The sequence below is a fragment of the Eretmochelys imbricata genome, chromosome 18 (assembly GCF_965152235.1).
Source record: "Eretmochelys imbricata isolate rEreImb1 chromosome 18, rEreImb1.hap1, whole genome shotgun sequence".
NCBI lineage: Eukaryota > Metazoa > Chordata > Testudines > Cheloniidae > Eretmochelys > Eretmochelys imbricata.
This window is the reverse complement of record NC_135589.1, coordinates 18,152,681-18,172,617: the sequence shown is the minus strand read 5'-3', so window position 1 is coordinate 18,172,617 and position 19,937 is coordinate 18,152,681. Positions and strand designations below refer to the sequence as shown.

The 19,937-nt window shown below is 39.8% G+C and overlaps 1 protein-coding gene across 5 annotated transcripts in view; it reads right to left on the bottom strand.

The window, feature by feature from the left end:
• Window positions 1–63: 63 nt before the first annotated feature.
• Window positions 64–19,937, bottom strand: part of PRKCZ (protein kinase C zeta) — a 159,536-nt gene continuing 139,662 nt past the window's right edge. For all 5 annotated transcript variants that reach the window (XM_077837445.1, XM_077837444.1, XM_077837447.1 and 2 more), the window contains 2 exons: window positions 7,238–7,353; window positions 64–2,903 (listed from right to left, as the gene is read on the bottom strand). In XM_077837445.1, the coding sequence (XP_077693571.1) occupies window positions 2,816–2,903; window positions 7,238–7,353 (204 nt within the window). In that variant the 3' untranslated portion in view covers window positions 64–2,815. The remainder of the gene's footprint in view (window positions 2,904–7,237; window positions 7,354–19,937) is intronic.

Here is a 19,937-nt window from a genome sequence, read left to right as displayed (position 1 = left end):
CAATGACTTAGGCATTGGTTATGGTCCAAAAATACAGAATAAAAATAATACAGTATCAAAATATAAACCTTGTTGAATATTTTAATTTACAATAACCATCAGGCTCTCAGTTAAAAAAAATTTAACTATTTTGGTCATTTCTCAACATGGTGATAAATAATAAATCTGTTGGCTTTTTCATTAAAGTCTTTAATAGCTGTGCAAGAATATAAATGATCTTAGCTGTTATGGATTAGAATACCATCTTCTGCACAATTAAAACTGGCCAGCAAAGATCTCAACTAATTAATTATACAAAACTACAAGAACATATTTACTGTTTTACAATCATTAAATTAACTAGAGTTTTCATTTACTATTTCAAATAAGACAACTATATATCATAACCAGATCCATTTGTAATATATTAGGATTTTTTTTTCAAACCACACATTTAATTACATCCTTCATTTTCTTTAATTTATAAAACAAGTACTTTATATAAAAAATTTCCCCCTTCATCATGAACAGAACATTGTTCATACACTTGCACGTGAGCAACCAAACTTATAACCAGCAAACTATTTGGCAACACAGAAACATTGTAAATGCCTTGAATTGTAAATAAATCAAGGATTTTTTTTTTAATGTTTGTTGAGCAAATGTGTCTGTCCCTTTCTCTTCCCCTCCCCCCCACTCCCCCCAAATAAAATGTTCCAATGTCTCAGAAATTTGAGGTAAAAAACCTTCACGTTTTCACTTCTAAGCCCCTTGCCCAGATCCATCTAAGGGCAGCTTTGTCATATCCCCATGCAAGAACTGCCAGAGTCCCTGTTTTAAGTAATGATCAGTTGTAAAAGGAAGGGCATTGATTAAATACTGAAACACAGAAAATGTTCAGGGTACATTAAATTGCCAAGGAGGGAAAAAAGGGGGAATTAAAACAAAAAAGTTCATATCACATGTAAAAAGTAAACTCCTCCTTTACTAGATACCAAATTATCTAAACTCCAGGCATTTGAGGCAAGTACTTTTTTCTGATTAAATAATTTAGTGCTGGTTAGAACACATCTTGCTTAATATAAAAAGCTACAATCCAACACAAAGAAATCCAAAACTCAAATCTGGATGGGATTAATAAAACTGAATTACCACAGGTTTGCATAATTGTGGCCAATGAAGGGATACAAAATGTAGTTTGTTAACCAATGGTTAATTGAAAAATTTAAACACAATGTTTTGGCAGTCTCATCCTAGCACCTCATGACTTGGATGTGAATCCGAAAGATGTCATGTTCAGCACCTAATGCAATGCTGTACCCTGAGAAACCTATATGTTAATGTAAAGAAAGTGAAAAAATGTTGCAATTTATCCTGCATTTTACACCAAATTAGATGAGATGTCATGGCACAGGGTTTCTTGGTTTTTTCTAAATTCCCACATCAATTTTCCCCCAAAACCACAAGCCACACAATGTAGTTAAACAAAAACCTAGCACAAAGTACTGCCTCTGTTGTTGTCATCTGCAATGAGACAGGTAAATCTTTACAAGCATCTGAAAGGTTTTAGATTGCAGTGCACATTTAGTCATCAAATATAGTGACAGGAGTTTTTCCCACAGCTGACAACGAATTCTTAACCTCTGTGATACAACATCCCCTTTTTCCCAGTTTTCAAGAGAAGGGACTGAACATCTATCACCTCACCCAAATTTATCGTGTATTCATTTTCCCCCTCCATTGAAAAAGTTACTGCTTTGAAGCAAGCCATTTTTATCAAAGCATCCCATTCTCCTATGTAGAACAATGAATTAGTAATATACACTGAGTATTTCTAAGCAGACAGTTAATTAGTAGGAGGTGTGCTTTATCAGGAAAATGTAGCATGTGTATGGATAATCTAGATTTGCTATTTAAACTTTAAGGCTATGATCCATTACACTTTTGTTGTTCTATTTCTGAATATTGTATTATTGATAAAAATATTTTTCAAAAATCTAATACACAAGACATCATTGTAGGCACTGCTTACGTATTTTCAGAAATCCACTCTGTGCAAATTTAGGGTTTTTTTTTTAAACTAAAATTGAGGTTTAAACAATCCAGAGTTTTGATTTGACACGGGATGTTCTAATTTGGAATTGGTATTGCTGAATCACTCTGCTCCTCTATAAAGATGTACCTCAGTATTAGGTTGCAGCTTTTATTTGTATTTTCCTTATTTAATGTTAACAAGCATAACTTACCAGGGTTAAGAATGTTGAAAATATGTAGTAAGTCTTCAATGCAGTTTATCCATTTAGGCACTTAAAACCTGTACCCAAATTTATGTTTTGATTGCTAATAAAACACAACTCCTTTTACATACCGTATCTGAGACGTTTAGACAGGTACCACTTGTGAAAAAGGCATAAAAATAAGCTTCAACACCACTAACGTTTTATTCTTCAGGATGTTACACTCTAATATTCTTCAATTAGTAGCTCACTGCATCAAGTGTTTCTGGAAAGTACGCAGCTTTCAAAGTTGTTGATGGAATCTCTCTTTTTCTAGAGGATGCAATGAACACTTTGATCCTTCATGAGACAGGCACAAATGCAAATTCCTTCATTAACGAAGCCAGTTGTGTCAGTGCCCAAAACTTTTTAAATCCAGTATTTAGAGGAAGACACCCACCAAAATCATATTCTCATCTTTGATTTTCAGCAGCAATAATTTTTATCATTGGTCTCCTTCCAAACCCTTACAGTTCCCCAGCCTTGCATGCATATACTGTAGTTAAGGATAAATTTAAAGTTCATTCACATTATTTGTCCACAATGGAGAAGTCATTCCTTCATACTGTTTCCTCTGTTGACAGCAACAATGGATTAATGTATTCAAATCCTTCAAATTCCGACTGATCTATTCTTTTTATTACATCTCTGAAAAATGAGAAATATTTTTTTAGGTTACTACTTGGAACTCTCAATTGTGTTGCTAAACATTTTGTTCAAGAGATTTCTCTTTGTATAGCATATGTATAGAACTTGTATGTTATAATACTAAGTATTAGTGATATAGAACCAATAAGATTAGAATGAACAACCAACCAACCAACCAGCTTTGAATACACAAATACTTTTCATAAATCTTTCATTCCAAAATCTCAAGCAGTATTGCTAGAGATCATGAGATGAGAACAACAGAGGGTTTGTTTCTGCCCCCTACAGAGTAATATACTCATTTATGTGCATCACAGAGGAATAGTAATGAGAGGTTGGTAGTTTGGAAAACTGGGATGGAACAGCAATTTACACAGAGAAAGAAATGCACAAGGCATAGAGGCTGATATCACTGGCAGTGGTGATGGCTAGGGGAAAGTAACATGATAAGTTCTGAGATGTAGGAGAGGATGCTATGGAGTTGTTGAGACAGAAAGCTGAGGAAAACAAATTTAAACTGAACCTTGTGCACAAGGGAGAGCCAATGGAAGGTTTTAGAAACTGATGCACAGAGAAAACCGACTTGCCAAGGACAGTGTGTTAGGTCTTCAACTGTGATTTTATAGCCAGTCGGCAACAGAATCATCTTGTTACATGTAACATGGTTCACAAGTAACATGGTTCAGTTTTCATTTGCACAGCAGCTTTATTGCCATATGATTGTTTGACTCTGCGTGTACCATGATGCCTAACTGTTGTTTTATCTATGCCTTCTGAGAAAATCATAGCAACTGTCCCATAGTGCTTCAGCAGAAGCACTGTGTGACTGAAGGTCATACGCACAGAGCACCCATCAGCAAAGGCAAAGAACTCAGATCTCCTCCTGCACTGACAGCTAGAAGAACTGGCCGGGAGTACTTTCTTCACCAAACAAACCCCAGTGCATTTAATCTGTTACAAAAGACAACAGCCAGGTGCCAGCCTAGCTGTCACAACTACTAACTTCTATCCGTGACCTGAGCAGACACAAACTATCATTTACAGTCATCCCCACCACTAACTACACACACACACACAGAGTTAAAAGTTGTTGTGTGGACAAGGCCTTCATAGCAGAGTCAGGAACAGAACCCAGCAATCCTAATTTTATTTAAAACACAAACCATTACTGCCTCTCTCTCCATCTTTAATCTGCTAAAACCCATTTAAAAAAAAGGGTCTGGTTCCTGTAGCACGCTGCACAAATTTACACATGAGCAGCATTATCTTTATTGGGAATTTCCTGTGTAAATCCTCACAAACTGACAGAAGGGTGGATTGTGTCCTACAGCTTGTCAAATGTCAACCGGAATTCTTTTTCTCCAGAGCCTAACAGAATTTTTTGAAATTGCCATTTTCTTTAATTCTGTAAAACCCCTTCTCACTAAAAAAATCTAGGAGACACACAATTCATTTTTCATGTTTCTTTCCTCCCCCCATAAAAAAAAATTTTGCAAGCTGATTTGTAATCCTCTAATGCAGAGAGCCTGTATTTCCCATTAAAGTAACCTAATAACAAACTGTTGTCATGCCTTATGCATCTGGAGCCAAAGAATTAGTATAGGAGTAGACAGACGAGGAAGAAAAACAGATTGGAAAGGAAAAAGAGCTGAACTGTTGTTTAGAAGCAGTTTGCAAATTTCAGCACAAAGGTGTCTAGCTGTCAGTTTAGAGCAGTAGTTCTCAACCCATGGGCCACGTGTGGCTCAATCAGCACGCAACTGTGGCCCAGCTGTGTGCTAAAGGGCCGCCAGCTTGGCAAGGTCTGGGGCCCAAAGGTCCTGGCTCCCCTGCCCCCATGCATAGGGGTCTGGAAGGGCATTTGGGGGGCATGCGGCACTGTGGTTCTCAACCTGCAGCCCAGGTAACACATTATGGGCCGCACAGGCAGCCCACAATGATAAACAGCTTGAGAACCATTGGTTTAGAGTTTAAATTAATTTAAAGAAATACCAACTTTAAAAGTGTTTAGAAACAGGCATGTTTTTCGGTTCATGAAACAGAGCAGAAGCCTCAGTCCATTATATATTATGATATCGTTTGAAATTAAGAGATGGATAAAAACAGAAAAATCAAAAATATTTTAATCCAACATCCATTTGTAATTTGCTGTATTGTTTGTGATCAAGCTGGTCCCGAACACAGTCTACACATTCCTCCTCTGAATGTAGTTATAGTACAGTCTTTACCCCTCGAAAAACAAGCTAATCTTCCTATGGATGTCACTTGGAGACTGGATAATAGGTTGTTCCCTAGGTTACTAGTGAGCATTCTGCTACAGAGGAAGTGCAATGAGTCCTGATTGTCTCCTGCTTTCCATGCCAGCAACTCAGGTTAGGCTAGGAAGCAGCAAGAGAGGGAGGCAGCCCACTTAAGTTTAGGTTACTACTGAGTCCAGCATGGCTCTAGGCTGAGAGGCCATTTGATGGTGAGTATGAAGTGTGATAGTCTTTGCTTGCTTGGGGCGAAGGCATCTTGCCTCGCTGTTTGTTTGACAAAAGAGTAAGGAGTACTTCAGCACTGAATAATAGGGATGGTCAGAGTTTATGGACTGTGGCCCTAACTCTGGAAGATACTTCATCACTGGCTTAACTTTATGCACATGAGTAGTCCCAACATCTTCAGTAGCTTTTGCTTAAGTACTTTCCTGAATTAGAACCTGTAAAGGTTCAGATGAAATTGCAAGTTAAAGACTTCAAAACTGTGCACTTCTACCTAAACTAGATTTCCTTAAGGGAACAGGCCCAGTCAGGAAGATCACAGGCAGGAACCATTCAGAAGAAATCACTTCACAGCATGGTGAAGAAATTCACAGTACTTCCACTTTAATAAGGGAAAGGGAAAGAAACCCAGCTACCAAAAAGGTGCATGTGTAAGCAAGCTCATCTGAAATCAAACTTTGGGGATGGAAAGCCACAGCTTACTTGCCTGCTCTCTCGGAGTAGAACTGGCCTAGCAATTCCTAGTCTGAGTCTAATTTCATCAACTCCAAGGTAACTGAGCCTTGTTTAATTTCAAATAAACCCAAAGTCTCTATTGACATGGAGACTTGGTTTATTTTCCATTTTAAAATTCTGGATTTGAATAATGAAAGTCTTGCTTCTTTTGACTCTCTCTCACCCCAACGGTATGAGAATGCCAAATGTATAAAAAATGTCAGTGTATAAACAGTCCTGCTGAGTATGTAACATAGGTTCCATTTCCTCAAGTAGCAGAGCCAGTAAATTGAGTCCTTAAAAAGGTAAAACTCTAACAAACATTTAACAGTAGTGCCATATGTAATAGTCTTGAAAGAGAAACTGTGCACCTGGAAAAAGGGATGAATCAATTCACTTTGCATTGCTTCCCAATTGGACAACATGCAGAAAAATACAAGGAGGTGACCTATGCTTATCAAAAACACACTGTACTGGGCTGGCCAGCAAAATCAATCCAGCAACAAAACAAAACAAACAAAAATAAAAGAGGCTGGGGAGGCCATCCAACCTTGTCACAAGCAACATGGTAGGGACATCCTCCCCTCCCGTATTATTCATTCAGCATGAGACATATGTCTGTCAAGTGCCTAACAAGATTCATGTGTCTCACTGAAATTTTCCTCCCATTGCATACTTAGCTTCCCCTTGTTTTTCTAAAAGGGGTTCAAGCTTCTGAGGCTGACCTTCAACGCCTACCATACCCTGAACCTGTTCATATGATCTTGGCTCTCATACTGTAACTGCTTCCAAGTTTTCCTCCTAAGCACCACATCTGCATCTTGCCTTCATCTTTGCCTTACACGCGGAACAGTGTCGTCGTCCTCTTGCACCAAGCAACGGGCCTCTTGACCTTCAAATCCCTTCTCATTCCACGCTTTCTTTTCCAGCCAAGACTTTCAATAATGCCCTCTGCAAGAGTCCTCTATCATGTCAAACTCATACTGGTTCTTGATGCAGTGTCTCTCTAAATTGTTTGTCTCCATACAAAACTAAGTCTCGTGGGGCAGACATCATATGTTCTTAGCTGTTTGTACAGCACCAAGCACGTTGCTGACAGTCAACAACAGCAATACACATAGTTTTGTTTATTCATTAGTCTGTTAGATGTATTCTGAAATACACAGTATGTATTATGTGGATGTCTAAATGTCACCATGAGAATGTTAACTTATACATTTCTTGAATTTACATTAGTATCTTTAACTTCAAAATGTTGGTTCCATTTTTAGATATGAACTCTCAGTAACGTTACAACAACTTCATATTCATATATACATTTCTGGATGCATATTTGTTTAATTATATTAAAAAACATACTCATCATCTGGGGTTAGCTGCACGGGTTCGCTGGTGAACTGTGTATCAAAGTTATCCAAACCATAATCGTCTGTGATCTGAGGCTGAAATGGAGGGATCGCTTGCTTCTTTTCCAGCTGAGAATAATAAGGTGGGGAAAAGGGGGGGGGAAATCAAAGATTGAATATTTACTAAATCTTCTCAGAAAGCTTACACCTGCTCTATGTATATATACACTATGAAACACTACAGCCATACTTTACACGTCCAATATTGATGAAAGAGACAAACACTAAATATTATGCATTTAAAGGATTTTCACATTAAATGATGTTCATTCTGTTTATTCATCTTTTGTGGTTTCAAAAACAAATATTTGAGAAAAATCAGCAAAACATACTGAACTTTAAGTTTAAAAGGAGAGAGAAAGCAATTTCCAAATATTTCTCAGCATACCTCATCTAAGAACAAACATTGTCTCTAAATAAAGCCAGAGTGCAACACAAGCTAGTGTAACATTTAATTACGTATTCTTGGTATCAAAACGGTTTATAAACTGGACATATGTCTCAAGAGGCCTTCAATCTATTTTAAGTTCAAGCCAAGACGCTTCCCCACACACTCACTTTTTCCTCTTAAATGCTTCTGTAAAGTGCCTTTGTCATGTTTCAAAGATGAGCGTTTAGAAGATGCGAGCTGCATCTAGATCATACACACCAACAGTCAAGTCAATTTAACCAGACCTGTTTGTCTCCCAACCTAATTCCAGAGCAAAATCATAAGCTGTTTCTGCTAATGCCCGCATCAATAGCCAGCTGTGCTGGAGGAGACGCTGCTACTGTAATAGTTAGCATTCACTGAAAGCAATTGCATCTAAGCACTAAAATGTCAAAAGCAGCCAACATCTTTACTATGTAAAGAAATATCACTCTACGTTAATTAAGCAACCCACATGTATCTTCTGCACCAGCGTTCACTAAACCATAGACAAACAAGCAGTTTTACTTCACAAGGGTGGTTCACACTAATGTTCACTTTTGGTCATTGTGGGATCAAGGCCTCACCACACAAGTTTCACTTTGGATTTCAAGTACAAACTAAAAAGTTCAAAATGAAATTCTGCTGAAATTGCCAAGGTTCACCTACGTTTCAAGCAGATAACATTAGAATCTGGGCCCACGCTTATGACCTGTAGCAACCTTTTAACTAACACTGCCAGAGTTTTGAGTCTTATGAAATCCAGGGCCAAGCAAACTTTTGCATGGTTTTGAGTAGCATTCTGCATGACTTAAGTGCTCATCTTGTCTAAACACTCTGCATAGGTGCACAAGAAACAGAAAGGTATATTTTTTTTCCAGGACATATTAAAAATAGTTAAAAAGTCTTCCTTTAAAAAAAACGGATATCTCCTCTGATGTTTCCAAGCCTACGTTTTTCTTTTATTATTTAGGGGTGAAATTTATTATTGTGTAAATCAAGATAACATTTACAACAGTCAGAAGCTATGTTAGCTGACAATGCTTAGTTCTGTCAAGCCTGTCTCTCTCAATCAAAGATTAATTACCTCACCCACCTTCTCTCTCCAATTCTGCCAAGATATTTCGGTCCTTACTTGTAAATAATGCCTTTCTAAGTGATTAAGACCCTCTTCTGACTTGGAACTACTAGTTGTGTTAAAACCACAAAATTATGACAAAATTAAAAATTAAAACCACAAAATTATGTTTAAGACACATCTTTGCTAGGCCCCAGAGTTACCAGATTCTCTAGTTTATCACATACTCGGGTGAGAAAGGAGCTACCGACAGGTATAATGAGGCAATCCATTTAAATCCCTACCAGTGACAGCTCAAAAAGATTTATAACAGGGCCAGATTTTCAGCTTGGGAGCAATCAATGGGAAACCACAGGGATGAGTTCAAAGCTCTGGAAGCTAATGAAAGGATTCAACTGATCCAAGCACTCATTGGTTGCTGGAGTAATATATTTAGATCAAGCAGTCAACCAATGCCCACTTATTTTGGGCTCTGTTCTTGCCAGTTAAGTCACATTTTAACATTGGTCACAAGTAGTATTATTGTAATTGCCTTTATGCCTCCACCGTGTTACAGAGCTCCATGGTTAACAAGATCATGAAGTATATTATGCTATAGTAAAATGACAGAACTCTGTCAGGGCTGACAAGAAATCACTATCATTTGATTGGTTAGTATTCTATTGGACTTGGACTTTCATGGCTTTTCAAGATAATTATACACTGCTTACATTTTTTATCTGAACTCTCCTGATCATGACTTGGAATCTCACATTGCATCCTAATGCAGAAAGTGTCCAGACAGTACCAGGAAAGCTTTCCTCTGCTTCATGAGAGAAAAGACAAAGAAACCCGAGTGCAATATGTTATTTTGGTGGATGCTTACATGCACTAGACTAGAGGCAAAGCGGCACTGGCTGCCTCTTTCCAACCTTTGTTTATCTTACTGTGGATATTTAATCTAATTCTTGTACCAATCATATTGTGCAACAACCGAATCATAATCTCTCTCCTCTACCCCTTGTTTCCTCCCACAAACATAAACTACCAGAAAACACTATTATGAAAGAATGAGCAGGAGAAAACAACATTGCTTATCAACCTCACAGGCAGGAATTTAAATACAGAAAAACTCTGTGTGTAGTAGAATTGTACCAAACACAAACAAGTGGAACAGCTAACGTATAAAACATCTTCAGGAAAGTACAAAAATTCAGAGCACTTTCTTCCAACAAGGTTATAACACTTAAGTACTGAGCATGCTGTTTGTTAGGTCTCTTCTGTGCGCTGTTCATGCTCTATAGAAAGATGCTTGACCTTGTACTAATGAGCACAGTTCTCAACATGCTATGGGTCTTAATGTGTAATAAAAACCCACAAACAAGGCACAACATGAAATAGCAAAGGAAGACATGAAATTATGTAAGACTCCCTTTTCTTGAATGTGGATAAAATTGACTTTATAGTATTTATGATGCTAGGAGTCTGATGCTACAGTAAGTATCCTACGGAAACAGAAGGATAACAGGTTTGCATGTGATAGGAAGTAAATTGGGAGCCTAAGACAAGTGATGTAGCTAACAATAAGGCACATTTTTTCCCAATGTCTGACTTGTGACTACAGTATCTGGGTGCAAATGAGAAGTATGCTCATGACCACAACAAAGGAAATTAGAAAAGTAACCGTGTTTACGGGCAGGCTGGGAGACAACGTAGGGAACAAAATGCATTTTAAACATATTTAAAGGCAAGAAATCTTATTGGTTCACTGAATAGGGAGTATCTGAATCTCTCTGTACTCACTAAGATAACAAGAAAGTGCTATACATTCAAATATAGAAGGAATTAGCTTGAGAATGTGACTGATATGATAAAAAGTTGCAAGCTACCGAGAATTAGATTTTGTGATCAGATTTAGATTTAGAAGAACAGCACAGATGTGCCAGACACTACCATCTCAATGCATAAACTCTCATTTAGCTTAATATAAGATTTTTAAAAATACCTATAGAAAATGGCTAATGTGAAATTCCCAACAGGAAAGATAATTTGACTTCTCTGTACTGTTTTTTCCCCAGTGGGTTATTTTCTAATGTTTACAGCTAGTATTCATTAGATAACAAGTAGAGGACTGAGCAGACAAAAATCTAATTTAAACCAGGATATCATTTTCCCCTCTGTCTTGAACTCACAAAATAGCTTTTTCATACTGGTAAATAAATCGGCTGAGAAACATCTTGATGAACTCCACTGGAAATACATCCATCATCATAGGGGGAAAGGATTGTAACATAGAAATGGTAATTTTATTTGTAGTGTTCATGGAAGGTGTCAGATTTGCAGCGCTGGTAACTAAAGTCCTCTCCCCACTCAACAAGTACAGCACAGGAAGAGTTAGCACAATCTTCTTCCCGCACCACATTGCCCATATATGCCCCAGTCCCAATGTGGAGAGAGAATTCAAAGCAAAGGAAGAGTTAAGTTTCTTCTCTGCAGAGCCTATGAATCAAGTTGCCAGGTGTCAAAGATGCTCTGGATTCCTAGGGATTGGTCTGAGTCTACCCATTCTATTACAGATCCCAAATATGGTAATTTTGATACTGGGGCTGGATTCAAAGATGTGAGCAACTCTGAATTCCAGTAACAAGGCCTGTGCTATTGACTTCAATTCTAGATGTATTTTTTAAATGATTTTTACAAAAAAAATCTGTAGGCTGCTCTGATAAAAGATTCAAAATAAAAGCACGCCTTCAAAATGCGGTCTTCACCGGATTCAACAGAATCACAACTAGCTCCAGCCAATATTAAAGAATTTATTTGGTTGCCTTCCCAACTTCAAATAAGTCTTTGTTTTATATCCCAATAGACAAAACTCAGAAAATACAACAGCAAAAATTAATTTAAGTACAACTTGGCAGGCACAGTCCCAAAACAAATATCCACAAACCAAACACTAGGTATATTTATTATAAAGGTTCTTTTTCAGAAAAATAAGCCCAATACACTCTGGGTGAACGATGAGTCAATGTTCAGTTTAGTAATTAATAGCTCTGGATATCAGCTCTTTAAATTAGTAAGGCTTCAAATTATACAGGAGTTTACATTAATTTTAACTCACTTTTTTTCAAGAAAAATACTATTCGACTTACTAGTAACAAACTTGTTCATACTTGCAAACTCAATTATATACATCACAAGACACCATAAAAGAACAGGAATACTTGTGGCACCTTAGAGACTAACCAATTTATTTGAGCATAAGCTTTCTAAAACCCATAAACGAATACCAGCTTGTTACATTCCTTCATATAACCTTGACATTTTTTTCTGAAGCATAGTTCTAGAGTTCACAGGACTATCAGTACAAGTGAGAGAATCACAAAAAAGATAAATGGAAACAGCTTTGCAAGAAAAATACAAACCAATACAGTAAAAGACACCAAGTAGGTTTGACCCAGTTTAAATAGCAGGTCTTTTCTAACCATGAACAAAAGTAATTCAAACATTTCCCCACTGTCCATGGTTCAGTTAAAAGAATTATAAAAAGGCCCAATCCTACAAACTAACTACTGGGAGTAGTCCCATTTATATCAGTGGGACTAACTCCCAATTGCAAGCACCCTACGCAATGGGGTTTGAAGGACTGGGTTCAAATGCTACAGTGATGCTGTCATAAATATAAAGGGAAGGGTAAACCCCTTTGAAATCCCTCCTGGCCAGGGGAAAGCTCCTCTCACCTGTAAAGGGTTAAGAAGCTAAAGGTAACCTCGCTGGCACCTGACCAAAATGACCAATGAGGAGACAAGATACTTTCAAAAGCTGGGAGGAGGGAGAGAAACAAAGGGTCTGTGTCTGTCTGTATGCTGGTCTTTGCCAGGGATAGACCAGGAATGGAGTCTTAGAACTTTTAGTAAGTAATCTAGCTAGGTATGTGTTAGATTATGATTTCTTTAAATGGCTGAGAAAAGAATTGTGCTGAATAGAATAACTATTTCTGTCTGTGTATCTTTTTGTAACTTAAGGTTTTGCCTAGAGGGGTTCTCTATGTTTTTTAATCTAATTACCCTGTAAGATATCTACCATCCTGATTTTACAGGGGGGATTTCTTTATTTCTATTTACTTCTATTTTCTATTAAAAGTCTTCTTGTAAAAAACTGAATGCTTTTTCATTGTTCTCAGATCCAAGGGTTTGGGTCTGTGGTCACCTATGCAAATTGGTGAGGCTTTTTATCCAACATTTCCCAGGAAAGGGGGGGTGCAAGTGTTGGGAGGATTGTTCATTGTTCTTAAGATCCAAGGGTCTGGGTCTGTAGTCACCTAGGCAAACTGGTGAGGCTTTTTACCAAACCTTGTCCAGGAAGTGGGGTGCAGGGTTTTGGGAAGTATTTTGGGGGGAAAGACGCGTCCAAACAGCTCTTCCCCAGTAACCAGTATTAGTTTGGTGGTGGTAGCGGCCAGTCCAAGGACGACGGGGGGGAATATTTTGTACCTTGGGGAAGTTTTTGACCTAAGCTGGTAAAGATAAGCTTAGGAGGTTTTTCATGCAGGTCCCCACATCTGTACCCTAGAGTTCAGAGTGGGGGAGGAACCTTGACAGATGCACATTACAGTTGTTGGGGGAGGGGGATTCCTGTAGAAAATTTTAACTTGTTGGTGGAAAACTGAAAATATTTTACCAAGCCTTCAATATTTTCTATTCCAGAGGTTTTCAAACTGTGGTCCGCAGACCACCAGTGGCCTGCGAGCTCCATTCAGGTGGTCCACGGATAGTTTCCTCTAAGGCCCGCGCCTGGGTGGCCGCACACAAGAGAATGAAGGGCCACCTACATGCAAGGTGAGGTGGTGGCCTTGGGGAGGACAGGGGATAGGTATGAGGGGGCAGTGGTGTAAGAAGAAGGGGTGGGGAGGAATTTGGGACATGCAAGGCAGCAGCAGCCAGAGAAAGAGGCGACTTTCCCCAACTTCAGGGCTGCACCTGCCAGGGAGAGACGGCTCTCAGCTCTGTGGTGGAGGAGAGAGGGAGTGACTCCCCTCCTTCCCAGCCCCAGCTCGGAAGCTGCCATGGCGGGAAAGAGAGAGGGCACATCCATCGCATTAGAAAGGTAAGACTACTGATGTTAAAATATGAGTTGCGTCCTTTTATTTGTAGAACAAATTTTGTTAAGGTTTTTTATATATCACTTTTATCCAGAGCGCTTTACAATAGTTAGTTAACAGTACAAACATTTGGAAAAATCATTAAGTGGTCCACCGAGACCCTCAGCAATTTTCAAGTGGTCTGCGAAAAAAAAGTTTGAGATCCACTGTTCTATTCAGATATCCTGTTGTGGTGCCTCAAGGGAATTGTAAGCTCAGGTCCCTCAAGCCCCTATTCTACTCTACGGGCAGGGCTCCTTAGACTAATTGCCAAGATCTCCCCTCTTGCCGAGTTGCCATGATGCAGGAGTCTGACTGGAGTCCATTTTGGAGATGTAGTTCAGCTGGAAAAACCCAACCCAGAGAGGAGAATGATAGAGAGAGACAGACCCCCAAGGAGGCAACACTTTAAATCAAAATTTTTCAAATAAAAAAATTTTCCGGTTTTGCGCAGTTGTATTTTTGACAAAAAGTTACAATTTTCTGTGGAATGTAGATACTTTTCAAAAACAAAACAGAATCACTGTCAAAAACCGCATTTTTCGTCAAAAACAGTGTTGACAGTAAAGCAGCCTTAATGAACATCTTAGAAAGGTATATAACAAATATGTTTTTGCTACTGGAACCCTTGTGCCTATATGACATAATAAAGTCTACAAGTCTAGAGGCCTTGTGAAGGTTGGTAGTATATACAGAAAGGTCTTGCTAATTTACAGTAGGGGCACAGACACTGCAAATGACTCAATTAGCAAGTTAAGTGCACTATCACAATGGAAATGCTGGTCTATACTGCTTCACCAAAAGTATTTTCATTTATTTTATCAATTGTACCTCAATGTTTATTTTAGAAAGTAATTCTTTACAACATGCTAGTAAGTTTACTGTAGTATATTATGTAAAACAACAAAATCCTAGAAACCCAAGGCTCATTACAGCATCTGCTATTCAATCTTTGCTGAGGGTCAGGGGAGACATGGACTTCCAATTTTTGTGCAGATTATAAACTACAGATCTGACGTGTTGGTTGCATGTTTTTAGTGCTCTTCTACTTATGACAAATTACAAGCTAACATCTCACCTCCATAATATGTTTGCACAGGTGGTCCCTGGCATCCGCATGAAGCTCCACTGATCTACCAGGACTCTGCCTGTGTAGACTTAACAGAAGAACTGGGGTCTAAACATGCATCCAAATTCATTACCTGGCCAATTGTGGAAAAGGGCAGGAAAGCCACTGAAATATGGTAAGGCAACACACACAAATACATGAGAACTCTACTTATAGGAACTCGTCCCCCAGTACACTCCCCAACATCCTTTTTTCAGTAAAGTTTGTAACAGTTTTGTCAGCATCTCTACTTTCAGCATGTTGCTTAGAAGCGGCTCTCTCTGCTTCAATGCTTGTTTGAAATGGTCTTTCATCTCAAAAACAAATCCATAGTATTTTGCATGCCAAGGTTTAAAAAAAAGTTTTCCTTATTTAACATGTCAATTAAAATCCTGCCCTCTTCTTGGAAGCACAAAAGAAAAGAGGGTGGACGAAGCAAGGGTTCTGATGCTCAGATAACATGATGAGGAGGTAAGAATATTTACAAAAATATCATTCAAAAAATTTATTTATACATACTAGGGTAACACCCATCACCTTAAACAAGATCAGCCCCACTGTGCCAGGCTCTGTAAAGATATACAGGAAGAGAGGGTGAGATTCTCTCAGCGCCTGTATGCTGGGTTAAGGGGTTGGGAAGACAAAGCCCTGGATCTGGCCTAAGGAGAATCCCTATGGTATGCCCGCTCCATCAATACTGCGTGCAGGTCTGGGTCGCCCAATCTCAAAACAAGACACATTAGAACTGGAAAAGGTACAGAAAGGGGCAACATATGATTAGGGATATGGAACAGCTTCCATATGAGGAGCCATTTTAAAAAAATGGGACTGTTCAACTTAGAAAAGAGACGGCTGAAGGGGGAGATCAGAGGTCTGTAAAATCAAGAATGGTGTGGAGATTTCTGTACCTCTTCACAACATAACACACGAACCAGGGGCCACCTAATGAAATTAAATAGGCAGCATGTTTAAAACAAACGTAAGGAAGTACTTCTTCACACAACACAGTCAACTTGTGGAACTCGTTGCCAAGGGATTTTGGCCAAAAGTATAACTGGATTCAAAAAATAATTAGATAAGCTCATGGAGGTTAGGTCCCTCAATGGCTATTAGCCAAGATGGTCATGGATGCAAATGCATACTCTGACTGCCAGAAGCTGGGACTGGACAACAGGGGATGGATCACTCGATAACTACCCTGTTCTATTCATTCCCTCTGACGTATCCAGCACCTGCCTCTGTCAGAAGATAGGATACTGGCTATATGGACCATTAGTCTGACCCAGTATGACCATTCTTATGTTCTTAACTGAGGAACACAGCTGCTGTCTGTTTTCCAAGAACTCCCTTGCAAATTTCAGTACAGGGGACATACTAGGGGCAGGGCTGGGGCTGGAAGGGTGTTAGTTGGAGAGAGTCTAGTTGCAGTTTCTGGGCAGCACTGCTGGCCCATTGGCAGCAGTGGAAAAGTTGCCTAACTTATGCCAGGGACTGCTCCAGCCCTGGAGGAGCCAAGAATTGAGAAGGCGCAAAGGTGGTTAAAGCCACCATTGCCCCCTACTTGTCCCTGGGGTTAAAGTTCTGTGCCATGTTCTTGCCTTGAAGAGCTTACAATCTTAATATTGCTGATGTTCAGAACTTCTATGTAAGCCATTTACCATTTCACAAAATAGATCCCTTGTGTGTGTCAGGAGTCCAGCTTCACTGGATAGTCCATGAGAAATTAGGATTACTATAATTTATTAAATTTATAATCAATTGCCTATAAGAAATTCTTTGCCAATTCTATCGAACAGTGACATTTCTTTTAATGTAAAATCAACTCTTTGTGAGTGGACAAGAAAGCCTAGCTACAAAACATTTTGGGGAACAGGAGCTCCTTTATTCAAAATGCTTGAGAAGCCACTTGAGAATAATAATTTACAAAAGATTTCAGAAATTATTCAACAATACATTTCTCCTGCTGCCAATGAGCCTAACAAGGCATGTAGTTCACAAGTGAATTGTTTAACAAATTATTTCTGAATGAGTCTTTGTTAAATGTATTCCGGCTAGATGAATTCTTCTTGCCTTCTCTGAATAGTAGAGGTATATTTTTGATACATTCATAGGGGATAATACTACTTATATATCCCCATAGGATATGCTCCTGGTAAAAGGAGCATCTAAAGAGGAGGGGTTTTTTACCCACGAAAGCTTATGCCCAAATAAATGTGTTAGTCTTTAAGGTGCCACTGGACTTCTCCTTGCTCCTGGTAAAGTGGTCAGAGAGATAATTGTTTGTGGCTGGATTATGAAAAGGTCTGGATAACTTTATGACTATAATGTTTTAGCTACAAGTGTTAAGAATACCACAACAAATTTCATGCTTCAGGGCATAAAGCTGATCACCACAGGGGTCTGGAAGGAATTCCTCTATCCCTACGAGCAACACTGCATAGCATTTGGAACTATTTTTACCAGGCACTCAAGCTTCTGAAAGTGGCTTTGCCGGAAACAGATTACCAGGTATGATCATTGTTCTGTGCTGTTATTGCTTATGTGGGATACACACTTTGGAGTAGCCTGGCTGGCCACCGGAGGTCACCGTTTCTCTAGAGAAATATCAGCCAGAAAATCAAGACTCAAAACTCCTTTTGGAAGAGACCTGATGACAGTACCTGGAAAACTCTGGAAAATCACATCATTTTGTTTTCATGAAAAACATCCACAGAGGAGATAAATAATATTAATTAAATGACAGATTGGCAGAATTGTTTCTAAACTTGTAGTTTTCCAAGGAAGATTCAGAGCAACTCTCTAAAAAGTTGCATTTTTATACTGATGACATATCACTTGATACAAACTGATAGGTTATATAGCTGTCTATGCTTCAGGTGATTAGCCAGCAAGCACCTGCCTGAACTTAGGAAGACACTAGCAGGCTCTCTCATATAGTCCATTTCACACTAATCTAAACTGGGCACTATTGAATACAGGCTACTAGAGTGGATGGATCACTGGTCTGATCCAGCACAACGATTCCTGTCTTTCTAAAAGGGGCTTGAGATCAGAAATGGTAGTTTCAATGGTCTGCTTAAACAAAGGCAAAGCCTTCTCTTCCTTTGTCACTTACCTGGCATATGAAACTTCCAGCAACCTCTATTAACTTGCAAGCAGTTCAGTTCAGTTCTAGAAGAGTTGCAGTTCTCTGCAGAGTATATCTGTTTGTTGTTGCCTTCCCGCTTTTCTTTTGTGGCTCAACTGTCCTGCATGTTTATTTGCCTGTCGTTCATTAATGGCTCAGTTCTACAGAATTAGCTGATCATGTGATAGCCTGTAGTATATTAATGGGTTGGTTCCGAGATCTGTAGAGGCAGGTACACATAGGCGTACTTCTAACTCTGACCTCTACACTGTCGTAATTACAATCCCTTACACTGTCACACAATTACTGCTCAAAAGAAAAAACGCACCATATACAGTGATTAATCTGTCTTGGCCCCTTTTATGTGTTTGGCATGCATTTCATTATTCAATATCCTTAGGAAAATAATCTAATCTTTGATGGATACAACCAGTTTTTAGCATGCAAAGAGAGAAGGTAGAGAGTTTGCAGGATAAACTTCAGAAAAAGGCTAAATAATTTCTGTGTAATTGGTTTTTGAAGGTTATACTTCGGATTGGCAGAATGTGATTTTTATTTTTTCTAATTAATCATTTATCAATTTTTAACTATTTGTATTTTTACAGCTGTGGTGAGTAGGGCTGGGATCAGGGCAATGCTGAGAGCAGGGTGCAGCCGAGGAGCCCAATGGACCATGGTGCAAAGGAGGCTGTGGTTGATGTGCCCCCGGGGACGGGGAAGCCACCCTGCTGCTGAACAGTTTCTGCCTCAGGACGGCTCTCACACTCCTGGCACATCAGTAGCATGACTGGGTCTGTGACACTGGAGCTCCAGAGGACTCCCTGCACAGCCATGGGGCTGGTTCCTGAAGGCACAAGGTGCGGGGAAGGCTGAGGGACAGGTGTGGCACAGCAGAATCCCCCTGGCAGGGCTGCAAGGAGGACAACAAGTCCCTGCTGGGGGGGAGGCCACTCTGCTGCTGAACGGCTCCTGCTTGGGAACAGAGCTATTCAGCAGCAGGGACCACTCCCTCCTCACAGTCCTGGCCAAGCGTCTCTGCTTTCCAGAACCAGGACTACAGTCTTCCCAGCACCTTGTGCCTGCAGAGCTGTCACTAGCCCCATTTACTCCCCAGCCAGTAATGTGGGAGCCAGCCTGGGCAGGAACTTCCATCACAACGGATTTGCAGGGGGTTCCCTGCATGGCTGTAGAGCCAGTGGCATCCAACCCCTGCATGCGCAAGGGGTGGGAAAGGCTGCGGTTCTGGCGAGGCAGAGCACAGATCACCTGTACTCCCAGCTGGGGAAAGAGACAGTGGGGTCTCTGACAGTGGGGCTGCAGACTGCTCCCTGCACTGCTGTCCTCTTCTTCCTTGCAGTCCTGGCCAAGGGTCTCTGCTCTGCCCCACTAGGACCTGCAGGGATCAGGTGTCACCACAATCATGGGCCTGCTCCCTCACTCCTGTGACAGCAGGGCTCCTGAGGGCTCCCTACACGGCTGCAGAACTAGTGAAATGCAATCCCTGCAGGCATGCCCACTGTTGTGATGGGGAAAAAACACCAATCTAGTTCAGCCATCAGCTGAAATTGATATTTACTGATAGTTATTGATGAAATTGAATCCTGCCAAGCCAAGTTACACTTGCTACAGCTCCAAGCCCACAAAAGCCTGCCTGCCTCCTCTCAGTGGTGTCAGTCTTCAATGTGGCTAAAGGCATTTTGCACCTTGGGTCAACAAGTAGTTTAAGACTGATAACCATGAAATGAGGTGGGGCAGATATAAGGGAGTGGGGGAGGAAATGATGGAGTGTGTCTATACCCCTTGAGAGATCATGTT